The sequence below is a fragment of the Xiphias gladius genome, chromosome 17, assembly GCF_016859285.1.
Source record: "Xiphias gladius isolate SHS-SW01 ecotype Sanya breed wild chromosome 17, ASM1685928v1, whole genome shotgun sequence".
Lineage (NCBI taxonomy): Eukaryota > Metazoa > Chordata > Actinopteri > Istiophoriformes > Xiphiidae > Xiphias > Xiphias gladius.
Genome location: NC_053416.1, coordinates 22,862,989 through 22,879,239, shown reverse-complemented (window position 1 = coordinate 22,879,239; position 16,251 = coordinate 22,862,989). Strand labels below are relative to the sequence as shown.

General features: G+C 42.9%; 1 protein-coding gene across 2 annotated transcripts in view; it reads right to left on the bottom strand.

Moving 5' to 3' along the window:
• Positions 1-225: 225 nt before the first annotated feature.
• The window catches only part of med13a (mediator complex subunit 13a), a 76,227-nt gene continuing 60,201 nt past the window's right edge, over positions 226-16,251 (bottom strand). For both annotated transcript variants that reach the window (XM_040150170.1, XM_040150171.1), the window contains 17 exons: positions 15,457-15,668; positions 14,412-14,587; positions 11,560-12,479; positions 10,750-10,917; positions 9,928-10,151; positions 8,754-8,943; positions 8,013-8,430; positions 7,322-7,553; positions 6,276-6,467; positions 5,223-5,446; positions 4,357-4,499; positions 4,066-4,224; positions 3,284-3,472; positions 2,472-2,614; positions 2,219-2,383; positions 1,742-1,842; positions 226-1,371 (listed from right to left, as the gene is read on the bottom strand). In XM_040150170.1, the coding sequence (XP_040006104.1) occupies positions 1,239-1,371; positions 1,742-1,842; positions 2,219-2,383; positions 2,472-2,614; positions 3,284-3,472; positions 4,066-4,224; positions 4,357-4,499; positions 5,223-5,446; positions 6,276-6,467; positions 7,322-7,553; positions 8,013-8,430; positions 8,754-8,943; positions 9,928-10,151; positions 10,750-10,917; positions 11,560-12,479; positions 14,412-14,587; positions 15,457-15,668 (3,989 nt within the window). In that variant the 3' untranslated portion in view covers positions 226-1,238. The remainder of the gene's footprint in view (positions 1,372-1,741; positions 1,843-2,218; positions 2,384-2,471; positions 2,615-3,283; positions 3,473-4,065; positions 4,225-4,356; positions 4,500-5,222; positions 5,447-6,275; positions 6,468-7,321; positions 7,554-8,012; positions 8,431-8,753; positions 8,944-9,927; positions 10,152-10,749; positions 10,918-11,559; positions 12,480-14,411; positions 14,588-15,456; positions 15,669-16,251) is intronic.

Genomic DNA, 16,251 nt, shown 5'->3' with positions numbered 1-16,251 from the left:
AAGGACACTATATGTCGGCATTTGAAACAACTGTTCTCACATTCTTGCTTTTGTTCTCTTTCTCCCCTTTATTAAAAAAAAAAATAAAAAAATAAAAAAAGATCAAACCTGAGGTCAGCTACTTCGAAGAGTTGCTAATAGTTCTTCTACTCCACTATTGGTGTATTTGTCCAATTGCACATCACAGTCCCCCTCCCCAAAGCAATAAACACATGCGCAGGAAAATAAGTTGACGCACTTTATTCCTAAAACAGGAGCCACACCACCAACTGCTGGCATGGCATTCATATATAATTATTTATATATATTGCCGTTTGGTTTTTGTGTCTAAATGTGTGGTATAAAATACTATATACAACAATGTACCTCTTTATTTCAACACAGTGAAGTTCATTGCTGTACAAGTCCTCTGTAGCTACAGCTTTGCTGTAAGTCCTTCATGCTCAAAGGCATGGAACATAATTCTCCACTCTAATTCTTCTGTACATTGTGACAATACAAATATTCTTTCTCCATTACAAAAAATAATACTCTAAAAGCAACCTACTGGGACTTTATTTAATTTTTATGGGATTTTTTTCCTGGTTGTTTTTTTAATTAAGACGATTACATATATCTTAGACCAATTGCTTTAAAGCAGGAAGGTGATATAAACCTTCTCCAATTTATATATAAAAGAGGTTAAGAAATAAGACAAATTATACATTTAAAAACTTACAATAAATAAGATGGATGCAGGCATTTCGTTTGGATACTATTTCATCCAAAGGAATAAAAAGGAATTTCAGGTCTTAAAACCAAAGATCCATTCTTGAGTTTTTTTCCTTGATCAAATGTGTCCCTTTTCTTCCAATAACTTTACAGATAGACTTGTCTCTCCAATACAGACTGGCCAGTGACTGTGCTGCCATGCTACATACCATAACAACCAATCTGTCATTCTCTCACGTTCATTAATTGCAACTCAACTTCTGGTTTCCCCCTCTTCTTTATTCCCTTGTCTCTATGTGCATGTCTTTACATCACAAGGACAGGACTGTCTCAACCAGTAACAGCCATGGGGGACAGGACCGTCTCAGCTTTTAACAGCCGTCTAATCCAATCCTGGTGCAGGATCCAGCTCCATACTGGTCTGGTTCTTGCAGTTTTCTTCAGTCTTGATGAAACTCCCTTTGGAGTTGTCGCTTTCCTCTTCTCTGAAATGTGTCGCCCAGATAATTCCTCTAACAGGCTGTTGGTTACAACATGTTCATGATGAAGTTGTACATCTGGTTGAGCACCACAAAGTGAATGGGTAGACATGATCGTCGATCCTGTGTGGCTGGGTCACATGTCAGCCAGGAGAGGGCGTTGTACTGCTCCAGCACAAATCTGTCCAGGCATACAAAAGAAGAGCAGTTCTTTTTTTTAAATTAGGAGTTATTTATAGGTTGACACACTGGGCTATAAAAAAGTATTTTATACAGACATAATCTGTAACTCAGCTGAACATCAAAATATAAAATATTGATTATGTTGATATATGTTCCATAGAATTTAACTTGTAGGTGTTGAAAGCTGAAAAACTATTTCAAATTTACATTAAGCTGTTGCATTTCGTCACCACTTGTATCTATCCAAAAACCATCTCGGTCTGAATAAAATCTGCCAATGCAGAAACCAGCCTGGAAACACAGGCAGCAGGGTGGTGAGAGTATTTGTGCGCCTGACTTGTGGAGGAGTGTGTTCCGGTGTTGTTTACCTGAGTACATCTGAGGTCTGATTGGAGTCGAGGGGATGGGAGTGTTTGCTGTGCAGTAGTTCATCTGATTGCACTGAAGACACATGGAGGTGCAAAGAGGCCTGAGAGGGGGAGCACAGGGAAAGAGGTGGTGTCAGTGGCATTATAATGAAGTTATTAACTTTTTATTACCTCTCATCTAAATAATTATTGCTCTGTTCACAGCAGAGTGACAGCAGAGTATGTAGCTAATTCCAGAGGCAAAGGATATGACTGCAAATCAAAACTAGTGAAGCAGTTGTCTTGTATGTGCCATTTGTTTACACACAAGGGTTCAATGACTCCAACCCCACGTGCTGATGTAGGGTCACAGAAGCAACACAAATGCTACAACACAGATTTGCAGTTGATTAATTAAGATGTCTAAAAATTCTTCCAACTTCCAGTGGAGACTAGCTCATGGTTTTACATGTTACAGGCAGGCGCAGAGCCTGGTACCTTGAGGAAGAGTGGACACTGGTTCTGGGCTTGCGGACAGGCTGACCAGAACCAGTCGGGTAGTGGGCCGGCTTTAGCTGTGGAGACAAAGTAGCCAAGGGCCAAAGGCTGCTGCAGAAGATTAGGGACCTCTTCATGAGACTCCATACGGTCCGTACTCTGGCCCTGCAACAAGGCAGGAACTCAAGGTTAGCTCTGTTTCTGTCATACAGCGTGTTGTACTTAGTCATTTTTCTGTGCATGCACGTCTCACCTTACTGCCATCACCTCCGTGGTGGTAATGAGAGCCAGGGGAGTGTACTGGTGAGGTGGTGGGCGATATGTTGATGATGTCTGGGTCCACCAACTCGTTCTCCTGGTCCAGCAGGTCGAAGATCCCGATGGCATCGGACCCATCTGTGGAGAACATTTTATTTTTTTATATATAAATATATAATATATAATATATATATATATATATATATATACACACACACACACACACACACACACATATATACACACACACACACACACACACACATATACACACACACACACACACACACACACACACACACACACACACACATATATACACACACACACACACACACACACACACACACACACACACACACACATACACACACACACACACATATATATACACACACACACACAACCATTTTTTATTTATTTATTTATTTATTTTTTTTTTTAATAAAAGCTCCCTGTGTCTCTGAAAAACATCTGAAATGCTCTTAGTAAAATTTCCAGTGCCATTGTCTGATTCATTTTGCTCTCTGGACAAAAGAAATGAGCTGAAGACACTTAACGGTGCTGCAGATGCACTAAGTTTGTAAGCATACACTGCTACAACACAGACTCTTAGTAGAATAGAAAAGTAAACAGGAAGGATTTAGAAACAAACTACTGATTTGAGGGGAAAACCTCAGTAATGGCTGCATTTCGCTTTAACGTCAGTGAGTTTAAGGTCCAGCAAATGGCATGAGCCACACTGGATTAAAAACACTAGAGGATCCCAGGGAATGACTGCAAGGTAGATGAAGGAGCACTACTGACCAGTGGTGGCGTTGAGAATGTCGATGTTGGGGTCGATGTTGGTGTAATTGGAGCTGGCCACTTGGACGAAGGCGGAGGTGGGGAAGACCAGTATGTGGGTGCAGGAGGTGTCCTGTGGGGTGCTCAGTTGGGATGTCTGCATGTTCAGCGTGGTGCTGCGGCCAAACACTGAGCCCGTTGACACTGAGTCTGATGGGATATGCAGAGGAAGGAGAGAGTGAGGGGTCAATAAACAGTGCTGCTAAGCAGAATGAACAAAACAAAGCTGGTCACAATCATTTTATCTACTGTGGGAAAAATCCTTTGACTTGTCTATGAATGAGCAAATTCTCCATGTTTGAGCCAAGGGAAAAAATAACTAAACAAAGGAACAGACTTTGTAGTATTCCAGCATTGTTGAAACTGATGAATGAAGGAGATTTCCTCGGCCAAGCATCGCTCAACACAATCCTGGTATGATGCACTGGCAATCCCGCACTCGTTTCCCAAAATAAACCCATTGATCTGGCTCTCCATCACACTGCATTGAGATCAATGTGCGTCTGGGAGATAGTACTTTATGAGCAAAAGGTACGTGATCTTCCCTGCCATCAATCTGTTCTCAACAAGCAGAGGACACGCATTGTGATATGCTTCTGCCATCCATCGTGCCCCCCCCCACACACACACACACAGACATCAGCGCTGCCTTACTTAATAGAGTAATGCCACCCAGATGAGAAGTGTACATTAGAAAAGACAGTTGGTGTATTAAAAATTTTCCTAGTGTGCACACACTGTACCTGGCATGATGATAAAGGATCCCTGGGGTTCCATGGCAACCAAGCACACGCTGAGGATGCTGGGAGTATCTGAGGCGGAGATGCCACACATTCGACACATTTCCTTCAAACGGCGACTCAGTGACTGGAGGTTTCTCCTGCTCAGCAGAATACTCCAGTCTGGAACATCAAGAGGGGAAAGCAACAGGGATGAATAATCAATTGACCAACTGGTATGGAACACAGTTGAGTGTCATAAATGCTCCAGTTTTTTGTCATGAAAAAGCATTTTAGCATGGCATTCCTTCTTACCTTTTAATTCTCCGTGCCCTATCCTGCCCAGTCGGCCAATCACCACCCGCCAGGGGACTGATGTCATCTGCACCAATCCTAAACACCAATCCCAGAGCTTCTGTAAGCCGAGCCGCCGGACCGAGCCCTTTTTCCTCCGTGCCCTTCGAAAGATGCGCAGACACGTGTCAAAACCACTCTTCATCGTCTAGTGTAAATACGGTGTGCACCGTTACTATTCAGAGGTGGTTTAAAATATAGTACATTATGACTCCAAGGTCTTCAGATTGGTGAAGGTGATCTTCTTCCCAGGAATTTCTGGGCCCGTGCAGACAAAGCTTGACTGACAGCTATGTGCCTTTCCTCGCAAGTCTAATTTATATTTCAGCAAAGAGTGACACTTGACAGCTAGCATGACATAACCGACGCAGAAATCACAGTTTTGATATCAAGCAGACACATTTTGAGGATTAGCGAAAGCTGCCGCGCACCTTCTGTAAGCACATATACATTTGTTGTGCAGCTGTGACTGAATGTGTGATATTCACAGAGAAATATTAACCAGTCGAGAGTGTGGAAAAGGATGTCCAAGTCGCTATCAAACATTTACTGCACTGGTGTGAGTGCTGTAGTGTCCAGGGAAAATGTGATAGTACATGACAACTTTTCTGTCAGCAACACTTTGCTACATGACAACTATAAACTACTTTGTGATAAATCTTTCATTCTTATTAGTAAATAGAGTTGACCTCTGTAAATTCCCAACATACCTCAAAACACAAAACACCAGTTTGGAGGCGCGGACGCTTTAAGTGATTTTCTTTGTTTTGATTGTAATAACAACTGAAGCTTGTAGGTTATAATAATAGTGCTGATGGTAGTCCTACCTGTTGGCCACATCAATGTTGATGATGCAGGTCTCCAGCAATTCCCCATACAGGTCAGTGCATGTAGCCAAGAGCCAGCGTTGGTCATGGGACAGACAGTATCCTACAAACAGCACGTTGTATTTCTGCGATGCCTCCCCAAACGTCTCCCCAAGCTCCGTCTGCTTGTCCTTTACCGGTGCTAAAATGAATGGAGGTGTGTACAGACGTAGACACTCCGGCCTCTGCAGGTTGGGAGATGAAGATGTCAAAGTAAAGGATTTAATCATAAATCTTCAGCCCTTATAAACAAATTGATAAAAAAATTGGACATGCTCCAGAAATGTTCATTTTGAGCACACATGGTTGGTTGCTGAACTTCCTTTCAATCCTCTTTCCTGCTGAGTTCATATTCTAAGTATCTGTACAAGCAAAACTGTCCCTTGTGTCAGTCTCATCTCCCATCCATATCCCAGTTCCCCCAGCAAGGCAGCGCAAGGTTTGCCATGTGTCAAAGGGAAAAGGTAGCTCTAGCTGCAAGGAAGGAAGTCAACTGAATTAGGTCCTGATCTAAAGCGCCCCTTTGTCTAAACCTGGAGTCAAGATCCAATTATGGGGGTCTCAGGGAGCTAGCCAAGCAGATAATGGAAAGAAAACTCTGGAGTAGCAGAGGGTTACAAGTTCCCTTGGTCCTGTTCCAGCACAAAAACTATGGGGATGGTTAGCACTAAAAACTCTATATCTCCTCTTTCTCTTCATTGGCAGACTGAACACAGCCGTGGCAAAAGGCTGGGTCATTTTAGGTCAGGTTCATGTCTGGTTGGAGAGCTGAAAGCATCTGAAATGCTGCTGCTAAGGCCACAGTGTCAGCCTCTGTTTGCTTGCCTATCGATCAGAGGACAACGCGAGCATGCTGATGCTAACACACAATGCCAACAGGGTGGTGCTACTGATCAACTACAGAGATGGACTGCAACTGCGTGCTAGCGCAACAACTATTTCCACTTTTACGTGTAGATTGTGTAAACGTAATTAAAGTGCAACTTGTAAAAGTTTGCTATTTGTTGCATTTACCTCTGGGCTCTTCAGTGCAGTGTCAATGGCCAAGCCGGGGCCAAAGCCTGTTAGTGACTTGACATTGGTGGAGGTGGGCAGCGGCCGTCTACACTGAGCGAAGACAGAGAAGGCCAGAGACTTGAGGTGCTGGGCGTAGATATGACGGTCTTCGCCTCGTACTGGCTGAAGCAGGTACTGGCAGGGGACAATCTGGGGTAAAAAAGACAGAAGTTGTTAAACATGGGCAATTTAAGTACAACACAGTAACTACACTCTCTCCAACAAAGCCTCTACATCTGCAATATCTACTACTTAGAGAAAAGTGCCGAGTGAGCATAAGAAAAGTCGGACTTTAGTCATGACTTTAGAAAAAAATGTTTATTTAAAGTTTCCACGGAAACTTAAAATATATTAATAATGTGCATAAACATTAAGTGACTGATATATATAAAAGGCTCTGTACACAAACAAACCAAGTCACATCTCAAAATGACCTACAAAACTAACTGGCAGAAACAGAGACAAGTGACGGAAATGAAGGGAGAGTGATGCAAAGCATTGCAACTCAATCCTGTTCTGTGTGGAAATACGATGATTTCACGTCACAGATGATGAATGAAAACATGGCGCGCTGAACTGCATTGTAAATGCACAGAGGCCATGAATAATATACAGTATGACCCCTATTTTTATGAGAAATTGTGAAGTTTTTGATTGTTGTCGACATTGGGTAAGAGAGGTGTTGATCTATTTATGGTAATTTTTCAAGGCTGGCTGTGGTAGTATCTATTGCCATTTCATTGCACTGCATTATTAAGCCGTTTCTATTTTTCTGGTCACTCATGGCATACTGTTAGTAATCATGAACAATTTACTGCTTCTGATGATGATGGATATATCGGCAATGATGCCATTGAGTATAATTCTTAAATCATTAAGGAATAATTGACACACCCACACTGAATACACAATGAATGCGTTTTCACTCATGGAGTTAACGTTATGATAATGAAATACAATATGTTCAGCAATAAAAATATGGCTCTCACAAGAACTTTACTTGCCTGTACAGAAATAGAACTGCGGACGTGGGCGGGCAGAAACTGAAGCATCTCAAGGTAGCAGCGTAGCAAACCCAGCGTCCACACACTGGAGTGGGCCGGCACTGGGCCTGGGCCACCGTTGGCCTCCTCGTAGCTGAAGGGGTCCACAATGTAAACAACAATGGCTGGTGGATACGTGATGGCATGGGACTCCCCATCCGTGGGCACGCCTACCTTCTCCCGTTCCAAAGTGCTGGGGAAAGCACAAGATCACAAACCCGGTCTCATAAAACTTATCTTGTCCTCGGCTTACTGAGACTACTGAAACATCGCTTCAAAAAGCACTTATTTGAATGACAATGACCAAAAACAATCTCTCAAAGTGAAACGTGTCACCGGTGCTACAGTCTCAGGCCTAGTATATTTAATAAACATATTATATACAGTATACAGCTGAATTATTGCTTTATCATTATTTATAGCAGAATTATTACTGTCTTATGTCTACCATCATTTCATGAAGGGAATTAATTATTTAGTGACATACTTAACTGTGATTTCACAGTGATCTGACAGTTTCATTTTCATCTGAAAAATGTCAAATATAGTTGATCATAGCTTTTTGGTACCGCTGTCACTTACAAAACTGATCAAATACATTCTGCTTTTTTTTGAGTTGATGGTGTTCAGGGCCTATGTGTCCCACAGTTACCTTTCAGGAGGCTCTATGGGCCCCTGGGCCTGGCTGCTGGAGTTGTCCCCTGAGGTGCCAGTATTCTGGGTACCAGCCTGCTGTCCCAGCTGTCCACTCTGGGGGCCACTTCCCTGGCCCTGGCTGCCCATGCTCCCAAAGGGGGGGAAAGAGCTGGGCTTGGCAGACGGCACTCCGCTGCCAGGCTGGCCTGAGGTGGTCACCAGGCTGTTGGATGATGCAGAGCCATTTCCAGACCCAGTGCTGCTGCTGCTGTTGTTGGGAACCGAGGAGCCTGCAGCATTCACTGAGCCCTGCTGGCCCACTGAGTTGGAGGCAGAGCTAGACAGTTGTGTGGAAGATGACTGGCTGGACGAGGGTGGGGGACTGGGTTGTGTAAGGAGGGAACTGTCTAATGGCTGTGATGCGAGGTATGGAGCTAAAGGGAAAAAGAGAAACATAACATTGGCCTTTTATCAATAACATGAAACACATTAGGAGAAAAAAGACTCACTTTATTCCATTTCAACTTGACCTCCTCCTACACTGATCTCTCTGCTTTCACATTTCAAAGATCTGCTCTCTTTCAAGCTGTCAAGTCTCTCAAGCTAGCCTTTTTATAATAATGAAACCCATTGGTGTCTAAAGTGGAAATTCAGCAACAAAGAGCCGACTGAACCAAGCATCCGTCAACAGAAGAACCCAGGGCTATGTCGGCTCAAAAATGCGGCAGTATCCTGGCAGGTTGTATATGACACGTACCGAGGTTGTGGCGGCACACTTGTGCATAGAGTTTGAGCTTAGTGAAGGCATCGCTGTTGCTGCTGGCAGCCTTGAGGAACCAGTCGCTCACTGGCTGATCCACGAGGTTCTTGGCTCCATTGCCGCCAACGAGGACTATGCCATCAGGGTAGCCTTTGGAAATGGGCCGGTGCTGGCCTAGTCGACATGACTTTAGAAAAACAGAGATAGAGGCACTATAGTGAAGACAATCATTTTTACATAGATAAATGAACTGAACTGAACGTCACAGGAGGTTCTTCCTCCCTGTGGCCATCCAGTTATACAACTCCTCTTCTTTCTGCACACCTCCATCAGTACTCTGTCGTTCCGCTACTGTTAATTTACTGTTGACCCACATTATGCTTTTCTTTCAGTTTACCTTTGCACATTACGGTTAATTTACTGTTGAATTACTGTCAATCTACTTTACACGTTTCCATTTTTGCACTTTTGTCCATACTGTGATTCTACCTCACACATTACTTTGTATTTTTTGTACATTAACATTTGTACATTTTTCCATTCACTTACTGTGTATGCATTATTATCACTATTTTATTGTAGTTTTTAATTTTCACCCATTTACTTCCCTTATTAACTGAGTGTTGAGCAATTTTTCTGATTCTAATTAAATTAATTTATATTAATTAATGTGAAAATGTTGAAAGTATGTAGGCTTGAGTGTAGTTGTATATGGAGCACTTTTTTCATTAATCATTTCAACAACAGAATATGTTAATATATTTTTACGTTTCCAATAATTAAAAAAAAAAATGTTTTAATCGAGTTGTGTAATTAACCCTCTGAGTCCAGATTCATTTTGGACTTTATAGGCATTCATTTTTACCATTTAAATGTCCTTACCCCACATGCATGGTATCCTTTTTTCAGCACAAACTCGGCTATAATCTGACTTATCATTTTGTCTATATATAGAGCTGCCAGGAACCCAAAATACAAGACAAATGACACAGATACCTGTAAAAACATACAAATCTTTAGTGATAGTCACTCAAAATATTATTGTAAACAGTTCAAGGCTGCAATAAATATTTGTCATTTGTGCCAGACCTGGGCTGGAGACAAGTAAAGCAATGTCACATTTGGATAGCACTAACACTGGAGGGTTTTCACCCTTCTTCAGAGTCTCTACCTCGTAGACAGCTGTGAGGTCTCGGAAGAAGTTCTTGGCGCCGCTAAGCAGGGCCTCGTTGTCAGGACAAACCACCAGGTACCCAATGTCCCTCTGGGAGCCAAAAGGATCCAGCAACAGTTTCTCCCAGTAAGGCAGACCAAAAGGAGACAGTACCACAAAGTCATACTCATAACCCACCAGGAAGGTGGGGATGGGTAGGGGCTCTGGGGACTCATCTGTGCCTGTGGGAGTGAGGTGGAAGGAGGAGGAGAAACAAGGGAAAACAAAGTGTGGACGAAGGTAGAAAGAAACACAAAGAAAGAAAGAACAGTGAGTGGTATTAAAAGGTGAGGTTTCAGCCCCCCTCCCTCCCCTCTCTGCCCTCCACTGTGCATCAGAATGTGAGGTCACCAAACAATCTGACAGCTCCTCCCAACAGAGCTGACATCTGGACCACAGCAGAGGGACCACACTGCCTATTGATCTGACAACATCCAGGGTTTTTCTACCTCAAGACACACACATCCCAAAATGTCACACCCTCCAAAACCAACCATCCCAGTTGACACCATGGATTTCACTGGTAGGAAACAAATATTTTTGTGCTCAAAATGACAATAGTCAAGTATTTTGTGCTTTTGTACAGGGAGTTTTTCCAAGAACCTGTTTTTCTTTCTTCTTTACAGAAAAGTCTGACACCTCCATTGTATTTGTGGTGGAAAACACCACACTCACCTTACTGATACCTGATTTTAATACAACTACACTGGATGGTAGCAAGGTATTAGTCAGAACTGTGTATTAAGCAGATAATTTTCCCCAGCTTTTTCCCAGCCTTACCATAAGAGCCACGTCCAGCCATCTTGTGGAACTGCTGCCAGGTAAGAGGACCCTGAACACCCCACGACCGCACCGTCCTCTTCTTTTGGATTGCGTCCTGGAGTACAGGCTGGAGAGACATTAGTGCTCGCAGCACATCCTGAGAGCATAGTGCACTCACATCCACTGCTGGAAATCAGACAAGACAAGGGGAAACTTAAGAGTAATCACAACATGAGAAACCAACACTCTGGCTAGACATTTCAGTTTTCTTCTCAACAGGTATTTCAGTCCTAAATTTAGTCATAGACATTTTTCTTTCCAACCATTCTAAACTCTTGCTATTTGACAAAATAACAGGTAACATGACTGACTGATCATAGGTGAAAATACAGGACAGTTTCACGTATACTTAGTGATGTTAAAAAAACATCGTAATGTTATTGTTAACAATTGAATTACAGAAGTGCATTTAGAGAGATTTCTCATGTTACAAATGCAGTTTCACTTGTATTAAGAATAGTCTCAAAAAGTGATATGTCAAAACAAAACAAATCTGAGGCAGACGATTAGCACCAATAAAACAAAATGTTTCAAATTTAATTAATGGAACAATTTTCCATATAAAAACAAGTAAATCATTTTTTAATTAGCTTTGTTTTTATTTTTGAGATGAATGACTTTTGCAAATAATAAAATTATGATAACTTGTAGACAGATTCTTTTATTTATTTATTTAATTTTTTAAATGGTCCAATAAAAACAGCCTAATCATTTGGTGTCAAACTGAGCTATTTTTGGCATCCATGAAAAGCTTATAAAATTTCTCACCATTTTGTTTGCCCCAGTGGTGCAGGCAGGTGCTCTTGACCAGCGCCTCATCCACCTTGCCCCCTGACATGTTGTCCATGAACTGCCTGCCATGCTCCAGGGCCATGTAGCAGTCGCTGTGGTAGTCCCTCTCCTCCACCCTCACACAGGGCGGTATAGGGGCCCCGCTTGTCCCCCGTGTCACTACGTCATGCTCCAGAATTGAAATGGGTGAAAAAGGGTTGGTACACTGGTCCTGCAGGAGGAGAATAAGCTCATCAGGGACACGGTCACTCCTCCCGACTCCGGTTCTCTCCAGCGAGGAGAGCCGCAGCTCCTCAAAGCGCTTTTCTGCCTCTCTGCTGACATCTGAACCGCGGCCGATGATATCCAGCTCGTCCTCAAGGAAGAGGCCTGAGCCGTTGCCGTAACGCCGGTTGACCACAGCACTGAAGCCGCAGCTGCAGGGTTCCTGAGCCTCACCGACGGGGTCGCTCAGGTACACACCCACATCAGCTCCTTTTATGTTCATGTTACACACACAGATGCAGCAGCTGTCAAAGTTGCAGTCCTTGAAGAGGTTCATGACAGACTCGGAGAGGATGAGGGTGACGTAGAGGCTGTGGGCCTCAGGGATGGAGGGTACTGTGGCCGGCTCCACTGAGTTCAGCGGTCGGCAGGTGGAAGGGGTGGACGCTGGTGAGTAGAGATCAGAGTTCTCGTACTTAAGTGAGCCCTGGACACTGGAAGGGCCCCGAGGTGTGCGTGGGGTACGTGGTGTACGTGGGGTGGGGGCAGAGAAACGTGGAGTGGCAGGTGAAGGCAGGATGCCAGCACCACTGTTACTTGGTGGAGCGCTGTTCGACATGAAGGGCGTGGTCTGAGGGGTGTAAGTCTGGCTGTAGTCCTGGTCCATGGTGCTGCCCACACTGGGGATGTTACTGAGCGCAGAATGATTAAAGGACATGAATTAGAAAAAGCACTACAGAATGTCTGACAGTGGAAAAGACACAGTGGGTACTTCTTTAGGGGTTTGAAACAGGACCAGTTGTGAAGCATAACAAAGCCAGGTGCCCAATTAGAAATGGTCCTTATTCAAATCATAGGTTCCAATTTCAACATATTAACTTCCCCTGTTCAGCACCGTTAAAAACAAAAAAAGAAAGGAAAAAATCTCACAAACCTCTCATAATGAGGTTAGACATACAGTACATCTCCTGATGCATTAAAATAAGGCAGAAGTCCTGTACTAGAACATAACTGCCTTCTTTAAAAGAAAACAATGTTCTGTACATTTCTTCAAATAATATATCGTTATCTAACTGTCTCACTGCTTTTGTGAAGATAGTTTGAGAAATAAAGCAGTAGGCAATGACAACTTTTAACTGCAATAGGAATGTAGAGAGGGCTTAGACTGCACAGGTTTATACATGAGAGAACATGAAAGCGTGACAGAGAATGAGAAGCGTAAAGAGGCAGAGGGAGAGAGAAAGACATTCAATAAACATTTCAACAAGCGTCCCTCTGAGGTGAGGTTTATTTTTGGGCTGGCAAGCATTTGTGGCAGGGAGAGTGTGTATGAGAAAGCGGGAGAGATGGAGGGAGGGTGAGCACATCATGTCCCTAGCTGTATGTGGGGAACAACTCCTGGCACAGACCCATTAGAAGGAAGTCCCAGCGCAATTCTCTCTCCTGCAGCCAGGGCACGTTTCAAGATGGGATACAGCCGCCAAGGCAGAACCAACACATTATCAGACCCATGACTCTTTGGACACTGGGCAAACTTAGGTAAGTCCAGACACCCCTCCGTCCCTGCACAGTCCACTTTAAAACAAGGTTTTGCACTCCAGCTGCACACTTAAAAAAAGAAAATAATTCCCTACTAATACTAGTATTAAAACTATTTACAATTTGTCCACCTTTGTTGCTTGTTCTGCTCTACATTCCTGTAATGCTCCAGTGTACTTCCAATAAAAGAGAAATGTTCTAATTAATTCTTAATAATCATCAGGAAAATGTATAGCCCCACAGTTGCAATTAGCAACAACAAGAACGATTCCTTTTTATGTAAAAAAAAAAAGTCAGTCAACATTTCCCAGTCAGCCTGAACCTGTTGGATAAACTGCATACTGACAATTCACTTGTCAGTGAGAAGCAACTACTCTCACTTTTCTGATAAGCAATCAAAGTCATGACTGAGGAAATGCTTTGGCATGACACAAAGCCAAGGTTGACATTGTTAAAAACCTAAATAAGAAGTGCGTCATGGTGAAAGCTTCTCCTCAAGATTAGATATAGATCAGTGAACCCCTTAAGTCTGCTGAGCCTGCCAGACCTTCATGTTCCCGGGTCAACCGAACACATGGGTATAATAAAAGTCCATATAAATGTAATAATGGTCTATAGCCCTGATTATAGAAAACCACACAATCAATAGAACAAAACCAGGTTAATTTTCGTCTGATAAACTGATATTCCCATGTGTGTGGTTAACAAAAACAGTGACAGAGACACTAGAGACACTCCAGTGATAATCCTCATCTTCAACCAAGAAAGCATTTTACACACATTTCCCTGCATCGCCTGAGGCAGCCATGCATGGGAATTTGAGCTGCCCGCTAAGGGGGTGTCCATGGAGAGACCAGAGGGTGTGCAGACAGAAAGAGAGCAGAGCATGAGTATATGCACACAAAACGCAAAAGCAGCCAGCACAGCCTTGGCATGTTTTCTGCAAATCTAAATTAGAATGACTTAGTAACCTTCTGCCCAGATTATCATGATAAATTACAAGGAATCTTTGAAACCGGCTGAAAAAAATCTTAATTGGTTCAACAGACTTCAGAAAGATAAAAATCAGACAAACACAGCCATACCTGTCCTTGTTGAGGAAGGTCATCTCCCTGCCCATGGTCCAGCTTGGTCGGTAGATGCAGTCCTCTGGTATTTTGATAGGCGGGAGACACTGACTGGGCAATGTCTTCAGTGGAGCAAACATGGAGCAGCCTACAAACGCCTGGCACAGCTCTGGCTTGTAAACAAATGAATAGTCCTACATGATGGGACAGAAAATAAGGCTTAGTAAGGTAGAAAAATAGAAAAATATCTAACCTAATAAAAGCGATGAAAAACAGTGAAGACACTGTTCCCCTCTATTCCCATAAACACAACATCTGTGGCGGCTACATCTAAGTAACTTTGAGTATATGACTGACACACACACACACACACACACACACACACACACACACACACACACACACACGCACACGCACACGCACAGTGTCTAAACTGAAAATTTCCGTTTTCTTGTTGAAGGTTAAAAATGCGGCAGAAAATGAAATATGATGCATACAGTGGCATCATCTACTCATTAGGATATTTCAAGGATTCTACTGACATCAATCATTCCCTTTTTAAGAAAGGTTAAAATGGTAATCTTTTTTTCTTGTGATTTCTTAGCGGACTTATGGACGTTTATTTATTTAAGGAGATAGTGATATCCTCGGTGTCACATCACAGATTTTCAGTTGTGATATGTGTATCACGGTTGAAAACCTCTGCCTGACTGCCAGGCAGGGGTGAAAATTCCTTAGACCTCATAATATCTTCAGGTCTATTACTGCAGGACTGCAAAGCTGGTAGAGATCTAGTGTGTTGTGCACGGGCACTTCAGCTAGGCAGATGCTTGTTGACATGGGCAATGAACCCTGGTCTCCTAATCTGAAGGACAATCTCTGACTACATGGCCAGCCTGAAAATGACCACTGTGAAGAACACATGTCCACCAACCATCATTCACCTTGACTTACAGTATGACATCTACTGGTTCTGGCAGTAAATTCCACCCGTTGGTTCACTCAGTTGTAACGGACGCTGCAATAATACCCGACAGATTTACAGTACTAAGTCTAGACCTACCTTGATCTCAGATGGCTTGGGGCTGCAGAAGCTCTCCTCCACCTCAATCTTGAAGTGGCCTCCCAGAGATGAGGTGCCATCCAGTGTGGTCATGCCTGGGTTGGGCTCCATGCTGCCATACTCCTTGCTGCACATGTTCATGGGTGAGTAGCCCATGATGTGCTGCTCCAGTGAGGGAGGTGTGGGAAACATCTGGTGCAGGTCTGCTGAGCCTGGTGGGTGAGAGAAACAAAGGGCTATCAGAATATGTCGGAATAATCGGGATTATAATGTGTTTGAAGAAGAAGTAAAGAGTATAGAAGGAATGTCAAAAGTCTGTTCCAACGCTGTTACCCTTACCATACAGCTTAGAGTGCTAAACATGCTGATAATGAGATGGATTTAATTAGATTTTGTTTCCAATATTTTAATAGCTCTAAATCTAGCACTTTGAGACACAAGCCATTTCTAAAGACAATTATGTACTTAGTGTGGATGACTTAACAATGTGAGATGTGTAAATTTAAGCTGTTAGAAGTCTGCCGTTTGTTATTACAGCTTCTGTCAAGTTGCTTGCCGATGTATATTTCCTTGTTATGCAACCAAATATGACAAGCAGCTGTTGTCATACTGTAGGAGAGCAAATACATATGAATATTTATTAACAATGCTTAAAGTCAAAGGGGCATCTCACCCACAACAGATGACATGTTTGCATAGTTTGTCACAGTTATTGTTGCATGTTCGCTACCTTTTTTTTTTTTTTTTTTTTTAAACTGTATATTACTGAGAATTTACAGAATCCAGCAAAGTTGA